General features: G+C 37.7%; 1 protein-coding gene across 1 annotated transcript in view; it reads left to right on the top strand.

Moving 5' to 3' along the window:
* Positions 1–452: 452 nt before the first annotated feature.
* Positions 453–22,221, top strand: part of LOC138855365 (phosphatidylinositol phosphatase PTPRQ-like) — a 122,639-nt gene continuing 100,870 nt past the window's right edge. The window contains exons 1-3 of the mRNA XM_070104418.1: positions 453–492; positions 3,518–3,766; positions 6,621–6,908. Coding sequence (XP_069960519.1) covers positions 453–492; positions 3,518–3,766; positions 6,621–6,908 — 577 coding nt within the window. The remainder of the gene's footprint in view (positions 493–3,517; positions 3,767–6,620; positions 6,909–22,221) is intronic.

Genomic DNA, 22,221 nt, shown 5'->3' with positions numbered 1-22,221 from the left:
CCTGGCGTAGAGACATCTTAAGGGTGAACGAACCGTCTGGGAGACCAACATACGCCCCAGCCACCCGCATGCCTTGTTTAGCCATGTGTATCACTCCGTATCTTCTGAAAACACTGCGGAGATCTGTTGCATCGGCCTCGAAGGGCACATTGCGCAGTTTCACCCACGTATATTGTCGAGAGACATCCACCATACGCACATGCACGTCAGGGGACACATCTACGCAGAGATCTTGGAACTGCTCAACCAGCTGCTCGTACACTGGCTCGTAGAGTAGTTTTACAAATATCCAGTATGCGCCATTTAATGCCACACCGTACAAATCCTTGTCCGCAATACCATAAGTGTCACGGATAACCTTAGGTAGCAAAACTTGTTCATTCTCAGGCGTAATCGCCCCCCGAACAAGCTGTATACCAACGGTATTCACCCGCCTCCTCACGCTGAATACCATGACGTCACCGGATAGCTTGCTAGACTGTCAGCAGAGAGGTATGAGGCACGTCCACACTCCCTGGCAGCTAGGTCGCGAATGTCCCACAAGACTGGGGCCTGGTAGGGCGACCTAGAACACAATGCCTCTCCCACCAGGCTGGGGTCTGGTAGGGCGACCTAGAATACACTGCCTCTCCTGCCAGGCTGGGACCTGGTAGGGCAACCTAGAACACACTGCCTCTACCACCAGGCTTGGGATTGGTAGGGAAACCTAGAACACACTGCCTCTCCACGAGGCTGGGGCCTGGTAGGGCAACCTAGAACACACTGCCTCTCCCCCCAGGCTGGGGCCTGGTAGGGCAACCTAGAACACACTGCCTCTCCCACCAGGCTGGGGCCTGGTAGGGCAACCTAGAACACACTGCCTCTCCCAACAGGCTGGGGCCTGGTAGGGCAACCTAGAACACACTGCCTCTCCCGCCAGGCTGGCGCCTTGTAGGGCAACCTAGAACACACTGCCTCTCCCACCAGGCTGGGGCCTGGTAGGGCAACCTAGAACACACTGCCTCTCCCGCCAGGCTGGGGCCTGGTAGGGCAACCTAGAACACACTGCCTCTCCTGCCAGGCTGGGGCCTGGTAGGGCAACCTAGAACACACTGCCTCTCCCACCAGGCTGGGGCCTGGTAGGGCAACCTACAACACACTGCGTCTCCCACCAGCCTGGGGCCTGGTGGGGCAACCTACAACACACTGCCTCTCCTGCCAGGCTGGGGCCTGGTAGGGCAACCTACAACATACTGCCTCTCCTCCCAGGCTGGGGCCTGGTAGGGAAACCTAAAACATACTGCCTCTCCCCCAGGATGGGGTCTGGTAGGGCAACCTAGAACACAATGCCTCTCCTGCCAGGTTGGGGCCTGGTAGGGCAGCCTAGAACACACTGCCTCTCCCACCAGGCTGGGGCCTGATAGGTAGACCTAGAACACACATATATATGTATATATATATATATATATATTTATATATATATATATATATATATATATATATATATATATATATATATATATATATATATATATATATATATATATATATATATAGAGAGAGAGAGAGAGAGAGAGAGAGAGAGAGAGAGAGAATGGAGCGAAACAGAATGACTTCAAGAGTGTATCAGTCTGTAGTGGAAGGAAGGCGGGGTAGGGGTCGGCCTAGGAAGGGTTGGAGGGAGGGGGTAAAGGAGGTTTTGTGTGCGAGGGGCTTGGACTTCCAGCAGGCATGCGTGAGCGTGTTTGATAGGAGTGAATGGAGACAAATGGTTTTTAATACTTGACGTGCTGTTGGAGTGTGAGCAAAGTAACATTTATGAAGGGATTCAGGGAAACCGGCAGGCCGGACTTGAGTCCTGGAGATGGGAAGTACAGTGCCTGCACTCTGAAGGAGGGGTGTTAATGTTGCAGTTTAAAAACTGTAGTGTAAAGCACCCTTCTGGCAAGACAGTGATGGAGTGAATGATGGTGAAAGTTTTTCTTTTTCGGGCCACCCTGCCTTGGTGGGAATCGGCCAGTGTGATAATAATAAAAATAATAAAAAATATATATATATATATATATATATATATATATAATATATATATATATATATATATATATATATATATATATATATATATATATATATATATATATATATATATATATATATATATATATATATATATATATATATATACAATGTCGTGCCGAATAGGCAGAACTTGCGATCTTGCCTTAAATAGCAACGCTCATCTTGCCATATAGGACAAGCGAAAATTTGTGTATGCAATAATTTCGCCAAAATCATTCTGAACCTAACGAAAAAAATATATTTGATTGTGTTTGTTTAGTTTTAAATTATTGTAAACGTATTTAAAATATATTTAGTTGGGTTAGGCTAAAATAAATTGCTCTTTTTATAATAAGGTTAGGTAAGTTTTCTAAGATTCTTTTAGTGCAAAATTAATTTTTTTTACATTAGCATTAATTAAAAAAAAATATATATTTAAACGTATAAGAGAAAATTTCAGAAAGGACTTAATTTTAAATGAGGTCTTGCTAATTGACCTGTTTTACATATTTGGCACGACACACACACACACACACACATTATATATATATATATATATATATATATATATATATATATATATATATATATATATATATATATATATATATATATATATATATATATATAACAACACAGCACTAGCCAAGGATTCGAACCCATGTTGTACTGGCCTGCCTCATGTTAGGCGAGAACCACATGACACTTTAAACCAGAGGACCACCCAAACCTACAAGAATGGTGCAGCCAGCACACAGCTAGCTGTTGGGCTGCCATCTGAAGGCATACGGAGGTTTGGGAGCTAATTTCATTCTCATCCCTGTTTGGTGTACTAGCCTCACGAGCAGTATTTATATATTACTCTACTCAATCTCTCGTGGTTACAATACTATATAAATACTGCTTGTGAGGGATGAGAATGAAATTAATAATTTTGTACCAAAAGAATTTTAGAAAACTTTCCTAACCTTGTTATAACAAGCACAATTTAATTTAGATAAGTTTACAATAATTTAATAATAAACAAAGACAGTGAAATATATTTTTGTCGACAGGCTCAGAATTACTTTTGCTAAATTGTGTACACAAATTTTCGCTTGCCTTATTCGGCAAGAAGAGCGTCGCTATTTAAGCCAAAATTGCAAGTGTTTCCTATTAGGCGCCACATAAACATAACCAACATCAATGAGGAATTAAGATGTTCCATTTAATTAGTTTTTTTCTTTGAATATTTTTATATTTTTTCTAAAATTACGTTGACAATTTTTAAACAGGAATAATCACAAAAGTTTTGCATTTCAGTTTTTTTAAACTGTAAGAGATAATACTTTTTTCTTATATATGAAATAAATTCTGAATGTTAATGAAATACATTTAATTATATTATCATTAACTACGTCTCTCATTTCTAAATGTTTTATCTCTATTTTAACATTAATAATATAAACAACTAACATGTTTAAAATATTATGTGTCACAGGTCGTGGTCCACCACAGAACGTGACAGTGAGGCCAGGTGTGACAAGTCTCACTGTGTCATGGGATCCACCTGATGAACCTCCTCTCTACTACACCGTGACTGTTGGTAGTGACACTCAAGTAATATATGGAACTTCAGTCATCATTAACAACTTACAACCTTGTACAGCTTATATTATATCTGTGGTATCTGTGTACCAGGACGAGGAGTCGCTACCAACTTACAGCAGCGGTAAAACACTGGACTCAGGTAATATGTCAGGTGCAGTGTTTACTCTCTCTCCTACAACTTAATTGATGTTTACTTTTCTAGTTGTTTACCTTTCATCTTGTTTACTCTGTGGAGCTCATATTATGTTGGTTATCTTCTACAGTGTTTTCTCCTCCTTGGTGTTTACCTTCCATGTTGTCTACCATAGTGTTTACCTTCCATGTTGTCTACCATAGTGTTTACCTTCCATGTTGTCTACCACAGTGTTTATCTTCCATGTTGTCTACCACAGTGTTTACCTTCCATGTTGTCTACCATAGTGTTTACCTTCCATGTTGTCTACCATAATGTTTACCATCCATGTTGTCTACCATAGTGTTTACCTTCCATGTTGTCTACCATAGTGTTTACCTTCCATGTTGTCTACCATAGTGTTTACCTTCCATGTTGTCTACCATAGTGTTTACCTTCCATGTTGTCTACCATAGTGTTTACCTTCCATGTTGTCTACCATAGTGTTTACCTACCATGTTATTTACCTTCCATGTTGTTTACCTACCATGTGCTGTGGTTTTAGCATACAAACAAGCAATGTCAAAACTTGTGAACTGTCAATGACAAATTGGTTGTATAATTACCCCTAGGTGGTGTTGTTCAGCGTATCTCAGAAACTGAGATTTGTTCTAATTTGTTCTAATTGTTTGGGTTAAACAGCCCACATCTGACTGCTGACTATAGGATGATTTTGAACCCCATGTGACACAGGAACTGCGCAGTCCTCGGCATGTCAACTAAATATAAAACTTACCTTGCTCTTGTAGTGTGAGCTATGGTGTTGGATGAACCTTCGACAGATATTGGTGACTTGATAGAAGCTTAAGGGTCCTTGGATGTCCACGTCTTCCACTCAGTCTGGGAATACTCAACACTCGCACTGATACACTATGTTCCTCAAGATTTGTCTTTTTCACAGTGATGTCATTACAGGAATCTGACCACACTTCTCTGTAATTGTTCTGCTGTGTCCGTGGAGATTCTTTTATTAACAAAACATGCGATCACTAGTGTCTTTGTCGTGCTTCATGCTGTTTAAAAAAATCTGCCCTTTGCCCTGGGCATCTCCACACACAAAAGATGTGCAGGTCAAGCATGTTTTCCTTGCTTGCCAAACTTCTACCATGTAGCTATGCAGAATACTTGATTCTTGCTATCTGAACATAGATCTCAGTGTATGCTGTCTTTAACATGGTGATAAATGGTTGCAGGATTTTCCTTAATTGTCCTGAAACAGTGGTCTCTTGCAAGGAAGTCGTGTGACTATGATACATGCTGGTGCTGCATCTGGAATCAATTATAAACTGTTGATACAGAAGCAAGCAAGACACCACTGCCCTTTCTGAGAGGGCTGAAAGGGCTGAAAAGGGCTGAAAGGGGCTGATACCCCCCTCTCTTGAAGAAGTTTTCTCCACACATGTTATTTGCCTTCCATGTTATTTACCTACCATGTTATTTACCTACCATGTTATTTACCTACCATGTTATTTACCTACCATGTTATTTACCTACCATGTTATTTACCTACCATGTTATTTACCTACCATGTTATTTACCTACCATGTTATTTACCTACCATGTTATTTACCTACTATGTTATTTACCTACCATGTTATTTACCTACCATGTTATTTACCTACCATGTTATTTACCTACCATGTTATTTACCTACCATGTTATTTACCTACCATGTTGTTTACCTTCCATGTTGTTTACCTACCATGTTGTTTACCTTCCATGTTGTTTACCTACCATGTTATTTACCTACCATGTTATTTACCTACCATGTTATTTACCTACCATGTTGTTTACCTTCCATGTTGTTTACCTACCATGTTGTTTACCTACAATGTTATTTACCTACCATGTTATTTACCTACCATGTTATTTACCTACCATGTTATTTACCTACCATGTTATTTACCTACCATGTTATTTACCTACCATGTTATTTACCTACCATGTTGTTTACCTTCCATGTTGTTTACCTACCATGTTGTTTACCTTCCATGTTGTTTACCTACCATGTTATTTACCTACCATGTTGTTTACCTACCATGTTGTTTACCTACCATGTTGTTTACCTACCATGTTGTTTACCTACCATGTTGTTTACCTACCATGTTGTTTACCTACCATGTTATTTACCTACCATGTTATTTACCTACCATGTTATTTACCTACCATGTTATTTACCTACCATGTTATTTACCTACCATGTTATTTACCTACCATGTTGTTTACCTTCCATGTTGTTTACCTACCATGTTGTTTACCTTCCATGTTGTTTACCTACCATGTTATTTACCTACCATGTTGTTTACCTACCATGTTGTTTACCTACCATGTTGTTTACCTACCATGTTATTTACCTACCATGTTGTTTACCTACCATGTTGTTTACCTACCATGTTGTTTACCTTCCATGTTGTTTACCTACCATGTTGTTTACCTTCCATGTTGTTTACCTACAATGTTATTTACTATCCATGGTGATTACTTTCGAAAGTATTTCCCTCTCATTGTGTTTACATTCGATCTTTCCCTGTTTACTTTCTGTAGTGTTTATCTTTGGTGTTGTTTACCTACCCTGGTATTACTATACAAGTTTGTAATAACATCCTGACTATATTATATGACTGTGCAGTTCATTAATTATATATTTTACTCATTATTTTACAATAATTAAATACTGGCATATTACCATCCAATATTATTAAACATTTCTTGCAGCTTCTCACAGTCTCAACTTTAATGAAAACATCAATTTATATATTTTTAATTAGTCATAAGGCGGTATATTATTTTTTTTTTCACTCATCAAAACGTTTTCCCACAGTGCCGCCGCCACCACAAAGTTGCTGGTTTGATGACATCACGAGCACAGCTATGATGCTGTACTGGCAAGACGCAGATATTAATTGTGCAATTACCAACCACAACATCAGCTGGTCATGGGACGTCTTGTGGAGTGATGAAGCTGGTTCAGGTGTCGACACTAACACCGGTTATCACATGAGATTGCGCGACCTTTCTCCCTATACCAACGTCACAGCAGAAGTTGCATCATATACAGACGCTGGTTATGGTCCGTCCACAAGTTGCTGGAATGTTACATCTCAGGAAAGTAAGTTTACCTTGTCTAATTTTGATGTATTTCACAATTAAATAATAATTATAGAAGATGCTGGACAACAAAGTTTGATCTGCAACTGAGATAAATTTAGGTATTCTTATGTAAGATAAACATCTTAATTACTAATTTTAAGTCGAAATAAAGTTATAAAATGAGGATTTTTAGATATTGGAAAAATATAATTTTAAGTATTGTTCATTTATATATCATCTTTCATCAAAATTCACAACATAGGTAATATAATGAGTCATTAAAATTTTTTTTCCTGTTATAAAGTAACTGCTAAACAATGCTTCAAGAACATTATGCAACATATTCTCACTAGAAGAAGAAAATATTTAAGAAGAGTTTGAGCATTTTGACTTGACACTGTTGACTAACATTGTCTTCGTGAAGACACCAACCTGACAGTTGTTGCACATCATGTTGCAAGTGAAATGCCTCTAATAACTTACCTATGTGCTAATATCCTGTTGAAAACTTTCACAATGCTCATAACAACACAAAAATTAGACGGAAAAACGTTTAAGTATGAGTGAAGAAAGCGCTCTATTAATTATCATATTTTGACCTAACTCGACTTGTCTTGTCTTTGCCTTCCTGGGAAGTACTGGACAACCTGCTTGAATACTTCTGATGCAGCCAGCTGCAATAGGCTCAGGCATGATAGGAAGACTGACTCTGATGCAGCCAGCTGCAGTAGGCTCAGGTATGATAGGAAGACTGACTCTGATGCAGCCAGCTGCAGTAGGCTCAGGAATGATAAGAAGAATGGCTCCGATGCAGCCAGCTACAGTAGGCTCAGGTATGAATATCAAAATGGTATACAATACCGACAGGTTGGTAGGTAAAACACATAGGCAACAGTTCGGCAACTTTATTCCGAAACGTTTCGCCTACACAGTAGGCTTCTTCAGTCGAGTACAGAAAGTAGGCAGGAGCAGTAGAGATGTGAAGACGATGTAATCAGTCCATCACCCTTGAAGTCGTATACCATTTTGATATTCATTCTGTCAGACACTGCAACACAATGGCATCTTGGTACAGAAGAGAAAACACCTTGGACAACAAGCCTGTTGCTGCCCGAAGTCTCTACGCCTGTCGACTGCAAGCCATACAGCCAGTCTCGCCGCCGCTCAGGATATCCAGTGCTCTATTTATTTATTTATTTATTTATTTTACAATTTGAGCATACATACAGAGGTACAAAAAAATACAGATAAGAGCAGCATGCCAAAGCCACTTATACTATGCATAGCATTACGGGCTGGCTTAAAATTAACTAAGCAATGATGAAATCAGTGATAAAACATTATTGTAAACAGATAACTATAAAGCACAAATGAGTATTACAAAGACAGGTCATATGGTTGCATGCATTGTTGTACATTCAGTCGTATGGAGTATTCTGTTAGGGAGTGTATTTAAAAAATAATAAAGTTAGATGGGTTTTAGGTTTAACATTTATGTGATATAATTGTGAGAAACATTTAAGATATACAATTTATAAGGTTCAGTTATTCAGTATTTATTTGGTTTTGGGTGAGTAAGTGATCTTTGAGAAGAGACTTGAATTTATAAACAGGTAGTGTTTCTTTTATATTTACAGGTAATGAATTCCAGATTTTAGGGCCTTTTATGTGCATTGAGTTTTTGCATAGTGTCAGATGGACACGAGGAACATCAAAGTTTTTAAATTTCGGTGTTTACAGTTTGGGCTGGGTGACTGGCTCGGGTGAGAGAAAAAGTGTAGTGTCATTTTGCAAATAGTGTGGTTTGAGAAATTAGAAGCTTTTGGGAAAGGTTTTATGTATGGGGAAAAAAAGAGAAACCAAAGGAACCTGGGGGACCCAACTGTAATTGGTTTTAGAAGAGTTTCCCCCGTTTGGTACACATTTTGGGGTTTCTGTTGTTGGGGGTATGACTTGGGGGGTGGTTGAGGGTGCCCTTTTTTTTACCATAGTGTGACAATTTTACGTGGAGCAAGTCATGGTCAACTTTTCAAAGCTTTAGAAAGTCAATGAAGATCCCCGGGACTTCTTTTTTCTCTATTAAAAGTGTTATATTTCTAGCATGTGTATAAAAAAGATCATTAGTATTTTTTTTAAAGGCCTGAACCCAAATTTTTGGGGTTGGTATTTTTTGGGAATAAGGTAGGGGAGTTTCTTGTTTTAAAATTAAATTTTTTCCAAAATTTTTGGAGAGGGGTGTAAGTTGGATTTGGGCCTATAGTTATTAAACCTCTTTTTGGGCCCTCCTTTTTGGATGGGGTGTTTGCCATTTGAGTACTGTAGGGAAGGTGGAGGATTAAAATGGATTTGAAAAAAGTTTGAAAAGGGTTTGGGTGATATTTTTTTTGGGAAATTTTTGTATTAAAAGGGTGGAAAGGGTTTTTTAAAAATCTCCCTTTTTTTTTTAGTGCGTTGAAAATTGGGGGGCTTTGATGGGGTGGGGCTAGGAACAGTGTGTTCGGGTATTTTCCCGGTGGGTAGTCATTTGGGGGGTTATCTGAGTTTGGGGATTTTAATGGAAGGTTTTGCCCAAAGGGGAGAAAAATCATTGAGTCTTTTTTTTTCTTTGGGGGTTGGGGTTATCTGTTTTTCAAATTTTTTTTCCCTTTTTTTGATATTTTTTTTGTTTAAATTTCGGGATGGGTTTTTGGTCTTTTATAAATTGGGGTTGGGTTTAATCTGTTCTATAAAAATTTTTTTCCCCTTCTTTTCGGGCGGGTTAGGTTTTGAGAAAAACGTTTTTTTGGTCTCGGGGTTATTCCCCCTTTTCTTTAAAAACTTTTTTTCCATATTTTTGTTTTGTTTTTAGGGATTTTGAATTTGGGTTTTGGCCAGGGACTTTTCAGTCTCTTAGCTGTCACCCTGTTTATTTTTTTTAGGGCAGTGCTTGCTATTAGGGTTTTTTTGAAAATTATTAATAACACGCCCCAATATCTTCTTAAAGATTTCAGCTCAGTGTCCCAACCAATGTTTTCTCTGCTGTTGTGAATTTTTAAAAACCCTGTTTTTTTGAAGTCTGGGGTGATTTTAGTAGTGTCGGGGGTTTTTTTCCCCAAAGTTGTTATAGGAAAGTAGGGGTAGTGGTCTGTGGTATTATCAAAATTTTATGCCTGATTTTAAAGGGGATATGGTGTTTCCAGATGTGGCCCAATTTGGGGAAACCCCAGTCCCCTGTAACTCTTTGGGGGTTTTGTTACTGTTTTAGAAACCCTTACGGGTTGCCCCCATTGTTTTTTGAATTAAAACGTGGGGTCCTGGTTTTTGGGAATTTTTTAAATCACCTGGAGTAGAAAGATCTTTTTTCCCGGCATTAAGTTATCATATTTGGGGTTAAAAAACAAAATTGGCTAATGTTTGATTGGGAACTCTGTAGATGTTTATCACTGTGAGAGGTTTTGTAGGTTTTGGATTTGTTTTGGCTTTTTTATATTTCTTTCCATTTTTGTGAAAGTATTAGGGGTACATTCTAGTTGGTCGGTATATAGGGTTTCCCCCCTTTGTTTGGTCTGGCCCACAGTTGTTTGGCTGTGTCCCAGGAAGGGCATGGACTTGTACTGGTTTTGGGGTTTTAAAAGTTATGTAATGATGGACATTTTGGGTGGGGGGAATTTAAATGCTAGGGGTCATCGTAATCCCTTGCTTAAAGATCTGAAAAAGGAAATTTAAAAGATAGTTATGGTTGTTGGCCCCAAAGTCCCCTTTTTGATTTTCTGCTGTGAAGTAATTACAGTAACTGTTTGATTCATTTAAGTCATTAAATAAGGGGTTTGGGTTATCGGGGATCAATGCTTTTAACCCCATAAGTTTTTGAAAGTGAACCCTGGGGGTTAAATTAAAGTAAAAAACCCAAGTAAATAGTTTTAAAAAGCTAAAAATCCCCTTTGAATTTTTTAAAAAATTGAAAATAATAAAAATTTTTTTTTTTTTTTTTTTTTTTTTTTTTTTTTAAGAAAAATTGGAAAATTTAAAAAAGGGACTGATAACAAATAAAGTGATGATCAAAAAAAATAGAACGGGAAATAAAAATAAATTAAAAAGGAAATTTTTAAAGTTAGAATTATAGTATAAAAAATTTTAAATAAAAAAGGGGCTAATATAGGTTGTGGTGAACAATAAAGTGGTCACCCAAAAAAATGAGCTTTGGAATATAATGGAAATTGAACTTTTCTTTTTAAAACACCCAAAAGCCCTTTTTATTATTTTTAAAAATTGTGAATAAATAAAATTAGGGGGTTTTTTTTAAAGCTAAAAAAAAAGGAGAAAATATATAAAAAAAAAATTAAGTAATGGTAAAAAGTTAAAAGGGAAAGATGGGAGGAATTATAATTAAAAAATAATATAAAAATACAATTTGAAATGGGGACTTGCAATTGCACTAAGTCTGGGATAGGTTTTTTGACAAGATCAAAGTATAACTGATTTAAATTTACAAAAAAAAATTCACAATTAAAAAAAAAAGAAAAAATAGTAAAAATAACAATGGTAATTCTTAATTAATATGATAGTAAGATGGTAGACCCGATAGTAAATGTTTGGGATTAAAAAAGGTAAAAGGGAATTGAAAAAGAATGGTTATTAAATGTTAAAAAAATTTTAAAGTAAATTTAAATTTTAGTAAAAATGATAATTATTAATTTTAGTAAGAAATACCCAAATTTATAGTATTTAAAAAAAATGAGGGTTTTTATGGACCCCGAGAAAGTATCAATTCAGCTAATGTTTAAGCGAACAATAGTAAAAAAAATCCCTAAGGTGACATGCTTTCTAAATAAAATCCAAATAAGGGGGTTGATTATTTAATTTTAAAATTGTACAATGAAATTTGAACAAAAATTTAATTTAAAAATACCTTTTTCTGGTTTTTAAATTGGGCATTTTTAGTTATTCTCTTAAGATTGGGATCCCCGGAAAGTGATAGATCATTTTTCGTTCGTGATTTTAAGTTGACCCTTTTTTTTTCCTAACAAAATTTTTCCCCCCATGTGAAGCATTGGTTATTGTATCTTTTCCTTTAAAAAATTTTTTGAAACTTTCGGGGGGTTCTGACTTTTTTTGGGAAGACACTCGTTTATTTTACCCCCTTTTTTTTATTTAATAGATGCAATAATTAAATCTTTTTCCTGTCATGTGGTGGAATCTAAGCATAATTTTTTTTCCCCGGGATCCTATTTAAAAACCCTTTTTTTTACCCGACCTTTACCCAAAAACACCCTTTTTTGGTCCTTTTTTTAATCTCCCCGAGTAATTTTTTTTACCCGTTTGGGGTTCATATCACTGGGAAAAAATGGACTGTTCTTTTTTACTGCGTCCGGGTGTTTATCTTGTTCAGTTTTATCTTCTTGGGGAAAAAAAAATAGTCACTGAACTGGGTTTTCTAAGTTGTTCTTCCATTCTTTTTTTCTGCTTCTTCAACCTTTGTATTTAGAGATATTATTTGTTTGGGGGTATCTATGACTTTTCTGGATGGTCTTTTACAGTTAGTCATTCCTGGTGTTGGGTAACCCTTTTGGGCCGGACCCAGGGGTTTTTTTTCTCAGGGTTTTGTCATCCTTTTTGGGTTTTTTTTAGCAAAATCCCCGAAGTTCATATTTTTTTAACTAAGGTGGAGATTTTTTGACTTTAGGGTATCTGGATCGTTGGTCATTTCCGGGGGAGGGCTACTTGGTAAATGAATCCGGGAAAGAGGGGGGGATGGCCAAGCCCTGTTTTGTTTTGTTGTGGTGTCGCCTTTGGGGTGGAGTGGGGTGGGCTGGGCCCGGGGCCTCCCGGTACACTTGTTGAATAGTTGATTTTTTGGCGTTTTCGCTGGCCTTGGTGCTGTTTTCCCCTTGATTGCGCCTCATAATCTACAGGAAAATTGTTGTAGTTAAGAAGAATTGTAGTTATACAAAGTTTAGGGGTTTCATTGTTCGGCTGGACGGGGGTTTTTTGGTTTTTGGGCAGCCCTTTGATCTCTATTATGTTCGATTTGGTGGTTTCACTTGTTTGGGAATCTTTTTGGGCATTCGGGGGCTACCGTTGGGTGCAGTTTTGCATGTAACTAGGTCATCATAGGGCATTGGTGCTTCTGATAGTTGGAAAAAGTCGGAGCTGGAGGTCGCTGCCCCGCCCCCTCGAACAAAATTTTACTTAAAAAAATTTTATGGGGTAGTTTTTATATCAAAAAACAATAAAATGAAGAATAAAAAATAATAAATCAAATTACTTTATTGAAGACTCAGTTTGACAACAGATATGCATTCATGTTGGGAAATGTGCGGTGGGAAGTTTTTTGGAGGGGACAAGAAAATCCTTCAGTAGACACTAATATCAACTCAGGCAATAATCTATCAAATTCATCTAATATGAATAAAAAAAATATTAATATATGGGAAAAATAAAAACTCTAGAAGGAAAAAAATTCATTAGTATGTCAGGGGGGGTTTGGTTTTTGGGGTTTGGGGGGGCCCTGAGGAAAAACCCAAACCTCCAAAACATTAAGGATGATAAGACATTGAAAAATTTTTCCTTTTTTGAAACGTTTCCAACGAGGCTTTTTCGTCAGAAAGAAAAGTTGATAGAAGAAAGATCGAAGACGTTTAAACAGCCCATCCCCCTTTAAAGTTTTGGGTGGCATTCAGTCTGGAAGAGCATTGTTCCAAGTAGAAACAAATGGAAAATGGGGTAAAAGGATGGGGCCTTAGGGCCAGGTGGGCGGGGGGACAAAGAGGAAAACCGTGGGGGGGCAGGTCCCCACCGCCGCTCAGAGGTTTGGTTGGTTTTAGGGCTGCCAAAAACCCCCTTTTGTTGAGTGTCGCAGTTGAAAAAAATGTTAAAAGATACCCAACTGTGCTTGTTTATTTCCCCGTTTATTTTAACCCCTTTTGTTCCTGTGGGTGCCCAAATTTTTCAGACCCAATTTGAAACTCTGGGATCATCCTCACTCACTAATAAAAAATGGCACACTGGCTGTGAATGGGGTGTGGGGCTACTTGGGGCTGTGCATACACGTCTGGGATGAACGACTATTTGTGAGTCATACGATGATTCATGAGTTACATTTTGATGAAAAGATAAAAACGGAGATAACGGAGATAAAACACCTCAATTGCTGGGAGGGCTTGAAGTTCCTGAACCTGTACTCCCTGGAATGCAGGCGGGAGAGACTCATGATTATATACATCTGGAAAATCCTAGAGGGACTAGAATCGAACTTGCACATGAAAATCACTCACTACGAAAGTAAGACTCGGCAGACGATGTAACATCCCCCCAATGAAAAGCAGGGATGTCTCTAGCACGTTAAGAGACAATACAATAAGTGTCACGGACCCAAGACTGTTCAACTGCCTCCCAGTATACATAAGGGGGATTGCCAATAGACCCCTGGCTATCTTCAAGCAGACACTGGACAAGCACCCAAAGTCGGTACCTGACCAGCCAGGCTGTGGCTCATACGATGGATTGCGTGAAGCCAGCAGTAACAGCCTGGTTGATCAGGCTCTGATCCACCATGAGGCCTGGTCACAGACCGGCCTTCGGGAACGTTGACCACCAGAACTCTCTCCAGGTAAACTCCAGGTAAACTCCAGGTATTTACATCTTTGCAAACAAAGAACATGATAAAAATCTTTCAAACAAATAGTTTGCATAATTACTAAATAATTTGCTCCAGGACAGCATGTTGTCTCTCTGTACTTTCATTACAACTTGTGTAGTGAGGCATAGTAAAAAGAGACTTAATACCTTAAGCTGATATATTTGACGAAGACGACTATGTTAAGTGATCCTTCAAAATTTCTCGAGGGATCGCTACTCCAGAAAAATGTTGACAATAAAACTTTAGAATCATCCATGGAGATAATATTTGGATGGAGCATTGCTTCTAGAAAGCAAGAACTGCAATTCATTCTGGTTAAGATATATTTGTCTCTCTTTATAGGAGGAGACAAAGGACCAACTAAAGCAACTGTTGAATGTTGATAAGGATGTGCACAGCAGTGTGCATATTAATTTGGATAGTGATGAAATAAGACATTTATTGGGAAAATTAATATTTTTTTTGAAGAATACACGACAGTGATATGACAGATGAGAGATTTAATAAGAGATAAGACTACCCTTCCATTTTACAAACACTGCTAAAGCTTTCACATAAAGTCGACAAATGTTGAACACATTGTGGCAAGTTCATCGTGATCATGCCTGGTTCTAATAACGGAAACAATTAGCTTCTCCACATTTAAACAGTTCTGTTGTACGTTCCTGTGTTTAGTTATTGCCCATAGATTCTCACTTGGGTTGAGCTCAGGAGAGTTTCCAGCAGGAAAATACCTTCTCCAATGGAAATAAGTCACTCTGACTTTTTTTTGGGTTACCCTGGGTTCTCTACACATATGCTGCTATGTATGACAATCTATGTAACTGTATTTGTGTATACCTGAATAAACTTACTTACTTAAACAATGGGAAGCAAATAAATTGCCAGGATTGCCTGGCAACGTATTTGCCAGGCAATCCTGTCACTGTCCATCTTGTCCAATCCAGTCACTATCCATCGTTCCTTCAACAATAACAAGTCTTCCTGGCTTTTACCAGTAAAATTACCCCAAAATATCTTAGGTGGGTATTTTGGCACTTGTTGCTCTGCCTTTCCTCCGTCTCACTATCACTGATCTGTACCCATGTACTTCAAAATGCACCTTATCTGAAAATATAACTTTTCTCCATTCATCTGTCATCTGTCACTTATGATCAAGTGCTCACTGCAGCAATTTCTAAATAGCAGCAGTCAATAATTGTTCTTTGCTGACTTTGCCAACTTTCTGGCAGTTCTGCTTACTTTAAGAAACTGTCGTCAAACGCTTGAAGAATCAACATTCATAATAATAATAATAATAATAATAATAATAATAATAATAATAATAATAATAATAATAATAATAATAATAATAATAATAATAATAAAAATAATAATAATTTCATTTAATTCAAGTACATGTAAAAGGTATACAGGCCTAGCTGACATCAATGACATACTACTATATAGGAAGCCGCTTGCAATGCAGAGCATTTTGGGCAAATTAGGTCAGATATGTCCCAGGATGCGACCCACACCAGTTGACTAACTCCCAGTTACCTATTTTACTGATGGGTGAACATAGACAACCAGCATAAGGAAACACGTCCGATTTTTCCGGCCAGCTAGGTATTATGGCTAGCTGGCCCAGTGGCTAACGTGGAGGTCTGGAGTTTTGACACTCTCTGATCACGGGTTCTATCCCCGTCTGTGGTATGGTTTGTTTTCAGCCCTTTGCTGGGAATCAAACCCAGACCCTCACCATGTGAAGTGAGAGCTTTTGCCACCAGGCCAGCTGAAGCCAAATCTCTCTGTAGATCTTTATTGGCTTTCTTGGGATCCTTCACACTATTTCTTATGATAATCTTGTCATTGTGAGGTGTTGTCTTGCATTTTCTTTCACATCTTCCTCGACACAGCACTACACAATCACCAGTGTTGTCAGCTTTCTTCAGAATTCAACCAACATTTGATTTTCCTAGGTTAAAATTTTCGGCAGTCTCTGATACTCGAGTCAGCATGATTTCTAAAAGCTTCAAAACCCTCATACTTCCTAGGTGTAGCAATCATGAATTTCAGCAGTAATCAGGAATGGTCGAATTTGTTAAGATCACATTTACTCACGATGAAATTAAGACACACGAGCAACATCTGGGTATCTTTATTAAAGATGTTTTGCGATCCAGTGGCTTTATAATAATAATAATAATAATAATAATAATAATAATAATAATAATAATAATAATAATAATAATAACTTTTATTTGAACATGATACATAGTTGTACAAGGGATTATAGTGGTTGGGTGTACATGCCAAAAGTCCCTTGTATGTAGATCATTATGGGCAGCTTAAAATTAACTTAAGATTAACTAAGCATTGATATATTCAGTGGTAAAAATTACAGTAAACTAATTACAACACGAAGTAAAAATAAGTATTTTAAATAATGAAATTTGAACATTTCAATTAAGAAGCATTATAGTCGAACAAATTTGTAGCATAACAATGTTATAATATAACAAAATGATCAATATACTAAATGAAGTCATACAATTTAATAATCCGATCAAATCGAATAAAATCAATGATTTGTAGTGCAGGAAACAGGTCATATGGTCATTAGATGAGTAACTGTACGTTCATGAGAATGGAGAAGAATGGAGTATTTTATTAAGTAATGTAATTAAAAAACAGTTTGATAGGGTCACAGGTTATACATTCATGAGATATTGTTATTCAGTATTTATCTAGTTGTGAGTAAGTGGTTTTTAAGAAGAGCCTTGAATTGATAAACAGACAGTGTTTGTATTCACAGGTAATGAATTCCAGATTTTTGGGCCTTTTATGTTCATCAAATTTTTACATAGTGTGAGACTGACACGAGGAACATCAAAGAGTGATGTGTCCCTTGTGTTATGGTCATGTGTTCTGTTGAGGATGGTAAGGAGAAGTTTGAGGGGAGGGTTTATATCCGAGTTTAATGTTCTATGCATGTACCAGGCACAATAATAAGTATGGATGTCTTGTACAGTGAGTAAGTTTAGAGTTTTGAATATTGGTGGAGTGTGCTGCCTGGATTGGGAATTTGTTATCATTCTTACTGCAGCCTTTTGTTTGGGTAATTAGTGGTCTGAGATGATGTGTTGTTGTTGAGCCACATGCACAGGTTCCATAGGTGAGATAGGGGTAAATGAGTGAGTGATATCGGGCCAGGAGAGCTGATTGTGGAACATAGTATCATATCTTCGACAGTATACCTACGGTCCTGGAAATTTTCTTGGAAATTTGTTGTACATACCATGTTCACTGAGTTTAATCGTTTCTAACAGCTACCTGTAGATGCCATCATAAACAAAGGAAGAAGTAATGAATACAGTAGACCGTCATTTAAAACGAGTTTATTTGGCATGATTCGGATATAGCATGACTGAAGAATAGCGGCACAATTTTACACAACGCTTCATAAAATTAATTTAACACAGTTCAGTTTGCAGGAGGGGAAAAAAATCCCTTTTCCTCAAGTGGCCACCTTGTTGTGGATGAGCAGGGAAAACCTCACGCCATCCCCTGCCACCCCCTAACACCACCATTCCAGCATTCGTACTTAATTTATGTTCAGTCCCTCTTCTTTGCTACAAGCTAGCTGTGTTTGTGAATTGTGTTTTGATCTTTTAATTACCATATCTTATACACAAATAACCTGCACATAAAAGAGAGAAGCTTACGACGATGTTTCGGTCCGACTTGGACCATTTACAAAGTCCGAAACGTCGTCGTAAGCTTCTCTCTTTTATGTGCGGGTTAGTTGTGTATCGTTCCAGTCACGGTATTGTGCCCTTTTTTGTTACCATATCTTATATCTACCAAGCAATTATGACACCCAGTAAGCATACCAGTGTTGCTGAAAGTGGCAAGAAAAGGTATAAGCATTTAAGTCTTAAAATTAACTAAGAAAACTGAGATATTAGATGTAACCTGTGGAAGTAATGAAGCTCGCTTTGTGCACATAAAATTAGATAAACATGAGTTTTTGTGATAGACTGGCTGACTGACTGACTGACTGACTGACTGGCTGACTTACTAAATGACTGACTTACTGAATGACTTACTGACTTGACTGAATGACTTACTGACTTGACTGACTCACTGAATGACTTACTGATTTGACTGAATAACTGATATGACTGACTGACATAATTAAATGACTTGACTGACTGAATAACTTGCATTTAAGTCTTAGAATTAATGAAGAAAATGGAGATATTAGACAAGAGATAACCTGTGGCCGTAATGAAGCTTCCTTTGTGCACATAAAATTAGGTAAACATGAGTTTGTGTGATAAACTTACTGACTGACTTGACTGAGTGACTTGACTGATTGACTGAATGACTTACTGAATAACTTACTAACTTGACTGAATGACTTACTGACTTGACTGATTGACTGAATGACTTACTGAATAACTTACTAACTTGACTGAATGACTTACTGACTTGACTGATTGACTTACTGAGTAGGCTGAATGACTTGACTGACCTACTGAATGATTTAAAGTTAGACTTTTTCACTGAAGAGGACCCTGAAATGGTGTTTACAGCAGATGATGTATAATGTACTGTTTACCTGGAATAGAAGCAGAAGAGACATGAAGACAATGTAATCAGTCCATCACCCTTAAAGTTTTGAGGTGGTCAGTCCCTCAGTCTGGAGAAGAGTTTTGTTCCATAGTCTGAAACAATATGGAGTTGAAGTGACAGGATAGAGCCTTATATACTGCCAGGAGGTGAGATGTAGCACACTAGTAGAGGTAAGAATGTATCGTTGGGAGGTCACGTCCATCTCAAATCTAACAGTTTTGATGTTCACTCTGTCAGACACTGCAACACAATGGTATCTTGGTACAGAACAGAAAACAACTTGGACAACTTCTACTAGTGAGAATGGCTGGATTTTAGAGGGACCTGACCTCCCAATGACTACATTCCTACCTCTACTAGTGGCCTACATCTCACCTCCTGGCGGTATATAAGACTCCATCCTGTCACTTCATCTCCATATTGTTTCAGATTATGGAACAATACTCTTCTCCAGACTGAGGGACTGACCACCTCAAAACTTCAGGGGCGATGGACTGATTACACCGTCTTCATGTCTCTTCTATCAACTTTTCTGTACTCGACTGAAGAAGTCTACTGTGTAGACGAAACGTTTCGAAATAAAGATACCTAACTGTTGCATATGTGTCTTATCTAACATTAAATAATGAGTTTTTATACGAGTTCAGGCAAAATAAAAACTCAGGAAAGTTTTTCTGAGTTAGACAGAGATCAATTTGAACATTGCATGTAGAACATTCCGGCAGCTGAATTTATAAACAAATTATTAATTAATAATCGTTTCATTAAAGAGATATTTATTTAATTTTTCTTATGATGATTATTTTTAAGGAAAGAATTTATTTTAAATATTTAATACAATCAAGATGATTTCTTGTACTTGTAGTAACCTGGGCTCTGTTACAGTACCTAACTTTACTTGACAGTATCAGTATCTTGTAGTAACCTGTGCTCTGTTACAGTACCTAACTTTACTTGACAGTATCAGTATCTTGTAGTAACCTGGGCTCTGTTACAGTACCTAACTTTACTTGACAGTATCAGTATCTTGTAGTAACCTGGGCTCTGTTACAGTACCTAACTTTACTTGACAGTATCAGTATCTTGTAGTAACCTGGGCTCTGTTACAGTACCTAACTTTACTTGACAGTATCAGTATCTTGTAGTAACCTGGGCTCTGTTACAGTACCTAACTTTACTTGACAGTATCAGTATCTTGTAGTAACCTGGGCTCTGTTACAGTACCTAACTTTACTTGACAGTATCAGTATCTTGTAGTAACCTGGGCTCTGTTACAGTACCTAACTTTACTTGACAGTATCAGTATCTTGTAGTAACCTGGGCTCTGTTACAGTACCTAACTTTACTTGACAGTATCAGTATCTTGTAGTAACCTGGGCTCTGTTACAGTACCTAACTTTACTTGACAGTATCAGTATCTTGTAGTAACCTGGGCTCTGTTACAGTACCTAACTTTACTTGACAGTATCAGTATCTTGTAGTAACCTGGGCTCTGTTACAGTACCTAACTTTACTTGACAGTATCAGTATCTTGTAGTAACCTGGGCTCTGTTACAGTACCTAACTTTACTTGACAGTATCAGTATCTTGTAGTAACCTGGGCTCTGTTACAGTACCTAACTTTACTTGACAGTATCAGTATCTTGTAGTAACCTGGGCTCTGTTACAGTACCTAACTTTACTTGACAGTATCAGTATCTTGTAGTAACCTGGGCTCTGTTACAGTACCTAACTTTACTTGACAGTATCAGTATCTTGTAGTAACCTGGGCTCTGTTACAGTACCTAACTTTACTTGACAGTATCAGTATCTTGTAGTAACCTGGGCTCTGTTACAGTACCTAACTTTACTTGACAGTATCAGTATCTTGTAGTAACCTGGGCTCTGTTACAGTACCTAACTTTACTTGACAGTATCAGTATCTTGTAGTAACCTGGGCTCTGTTACAGTACCTAACTTTACTTGACAGTATCAGTATCTTGTAGTAACCTGGGCTCTGTTACAGTACCTAACTTTACTTGACAGTATCAGTATCTTGTAGTAACCTGGGCTCTGTTACAGTACCTAACTTTACTTGACAGTATCAGTATCTTGTAGTAACCTGGGCTCTGTTACAGTACCTAACTTTACTTGACAGTATCAGTATCTTGTAGTAACCTGGGCTCTGTTACAGTACCTAACTTTACTTGACAGTATCAGTATCTTGTAGTAACCTGGGCTCTGTTACAGTACCTAACTTTACTTGACAGTATCAGTATCTTGTAGTAACCTGGGCTCTGTTACAGTACCTAACTTTACTTGACAGTATCAGTATCTTGTAGTAACCTGGGCTCTGTTACAGTACCTAACTTTACTTGACAGTATCAGTATCTTGTAGTAACCTGGTCTACTGACAGTATCAGTATCAGTAACCTACAGTACTTTACTTGACAGTATCAGTATCTTGTAGTAACCTGGGCTCTGTTACAGTACCTAACTTTACTTGACAGTATCAGTATCTTGTAGTAACCTGGTCTCTGTTACAGTACCTAACTTTACTTGACAGTATCAGTATCTTGTAGTAACCTGGGCTCTGTTACAGTACCTAACTTTACTTGACAGTATCAGTATCTTGTAGTAACCTGGTCTCTGTTACAGTACCTAACTTTACTTGACAGTATCAGTATCTTGTAGTAACCTGGGCTCTGTTACAGTACCTAACTTTACTTGACAGTATCAGTATCTTGTAGTAACCTGGGCTCTGTTACAGTACCTAACTTTACTTGACAGTATCAGTATCTTGTAGTAACCTGGGCTCTGTTACAGTACCTAACTTTACTTGACAGTATCAGTATCTTGTAGTAACCTGGGCTCTGTTACAGTACCTAACTTTACTTGACAGTATCAGTATCTTGTAGTAACCTGGGCTCTGTTACAGTACCTAACTTTACTTGACAGTATCAGTATCTTGTAGTAACCTGGGCTCTGTTACAGTACCTAACTTTACTTGACAGTATCAGTATCTTGTAGTAACCTGGGCTCTGTTACAGTACCTAACTTTACTTGACAGTATCAGTATCTTGTAGTAACCTGGGCTCTGTTACAGTACCTAACT

Source organism: Cherax quadricarinatus, chromosome 91 (genome assembly GCF_038502225.1).
Source record: "Cherax quadricarinatus isolate ZL_2023a chromosome 91, ASM3850222v1, whole genome shotgun sequence".
NCBI classification, from domain to species: Eukaryota; Metazoa; Arthropoda; class Malacostraca; order Decapoda; family Parastacidae; genus Cherax; species Cherax quadricarinatus.
The sequence above is the reverse complement of the archived record's forward strand: the minus strand, read 5'-3'. Positions and strand labels throughout refer to the sequence as shown.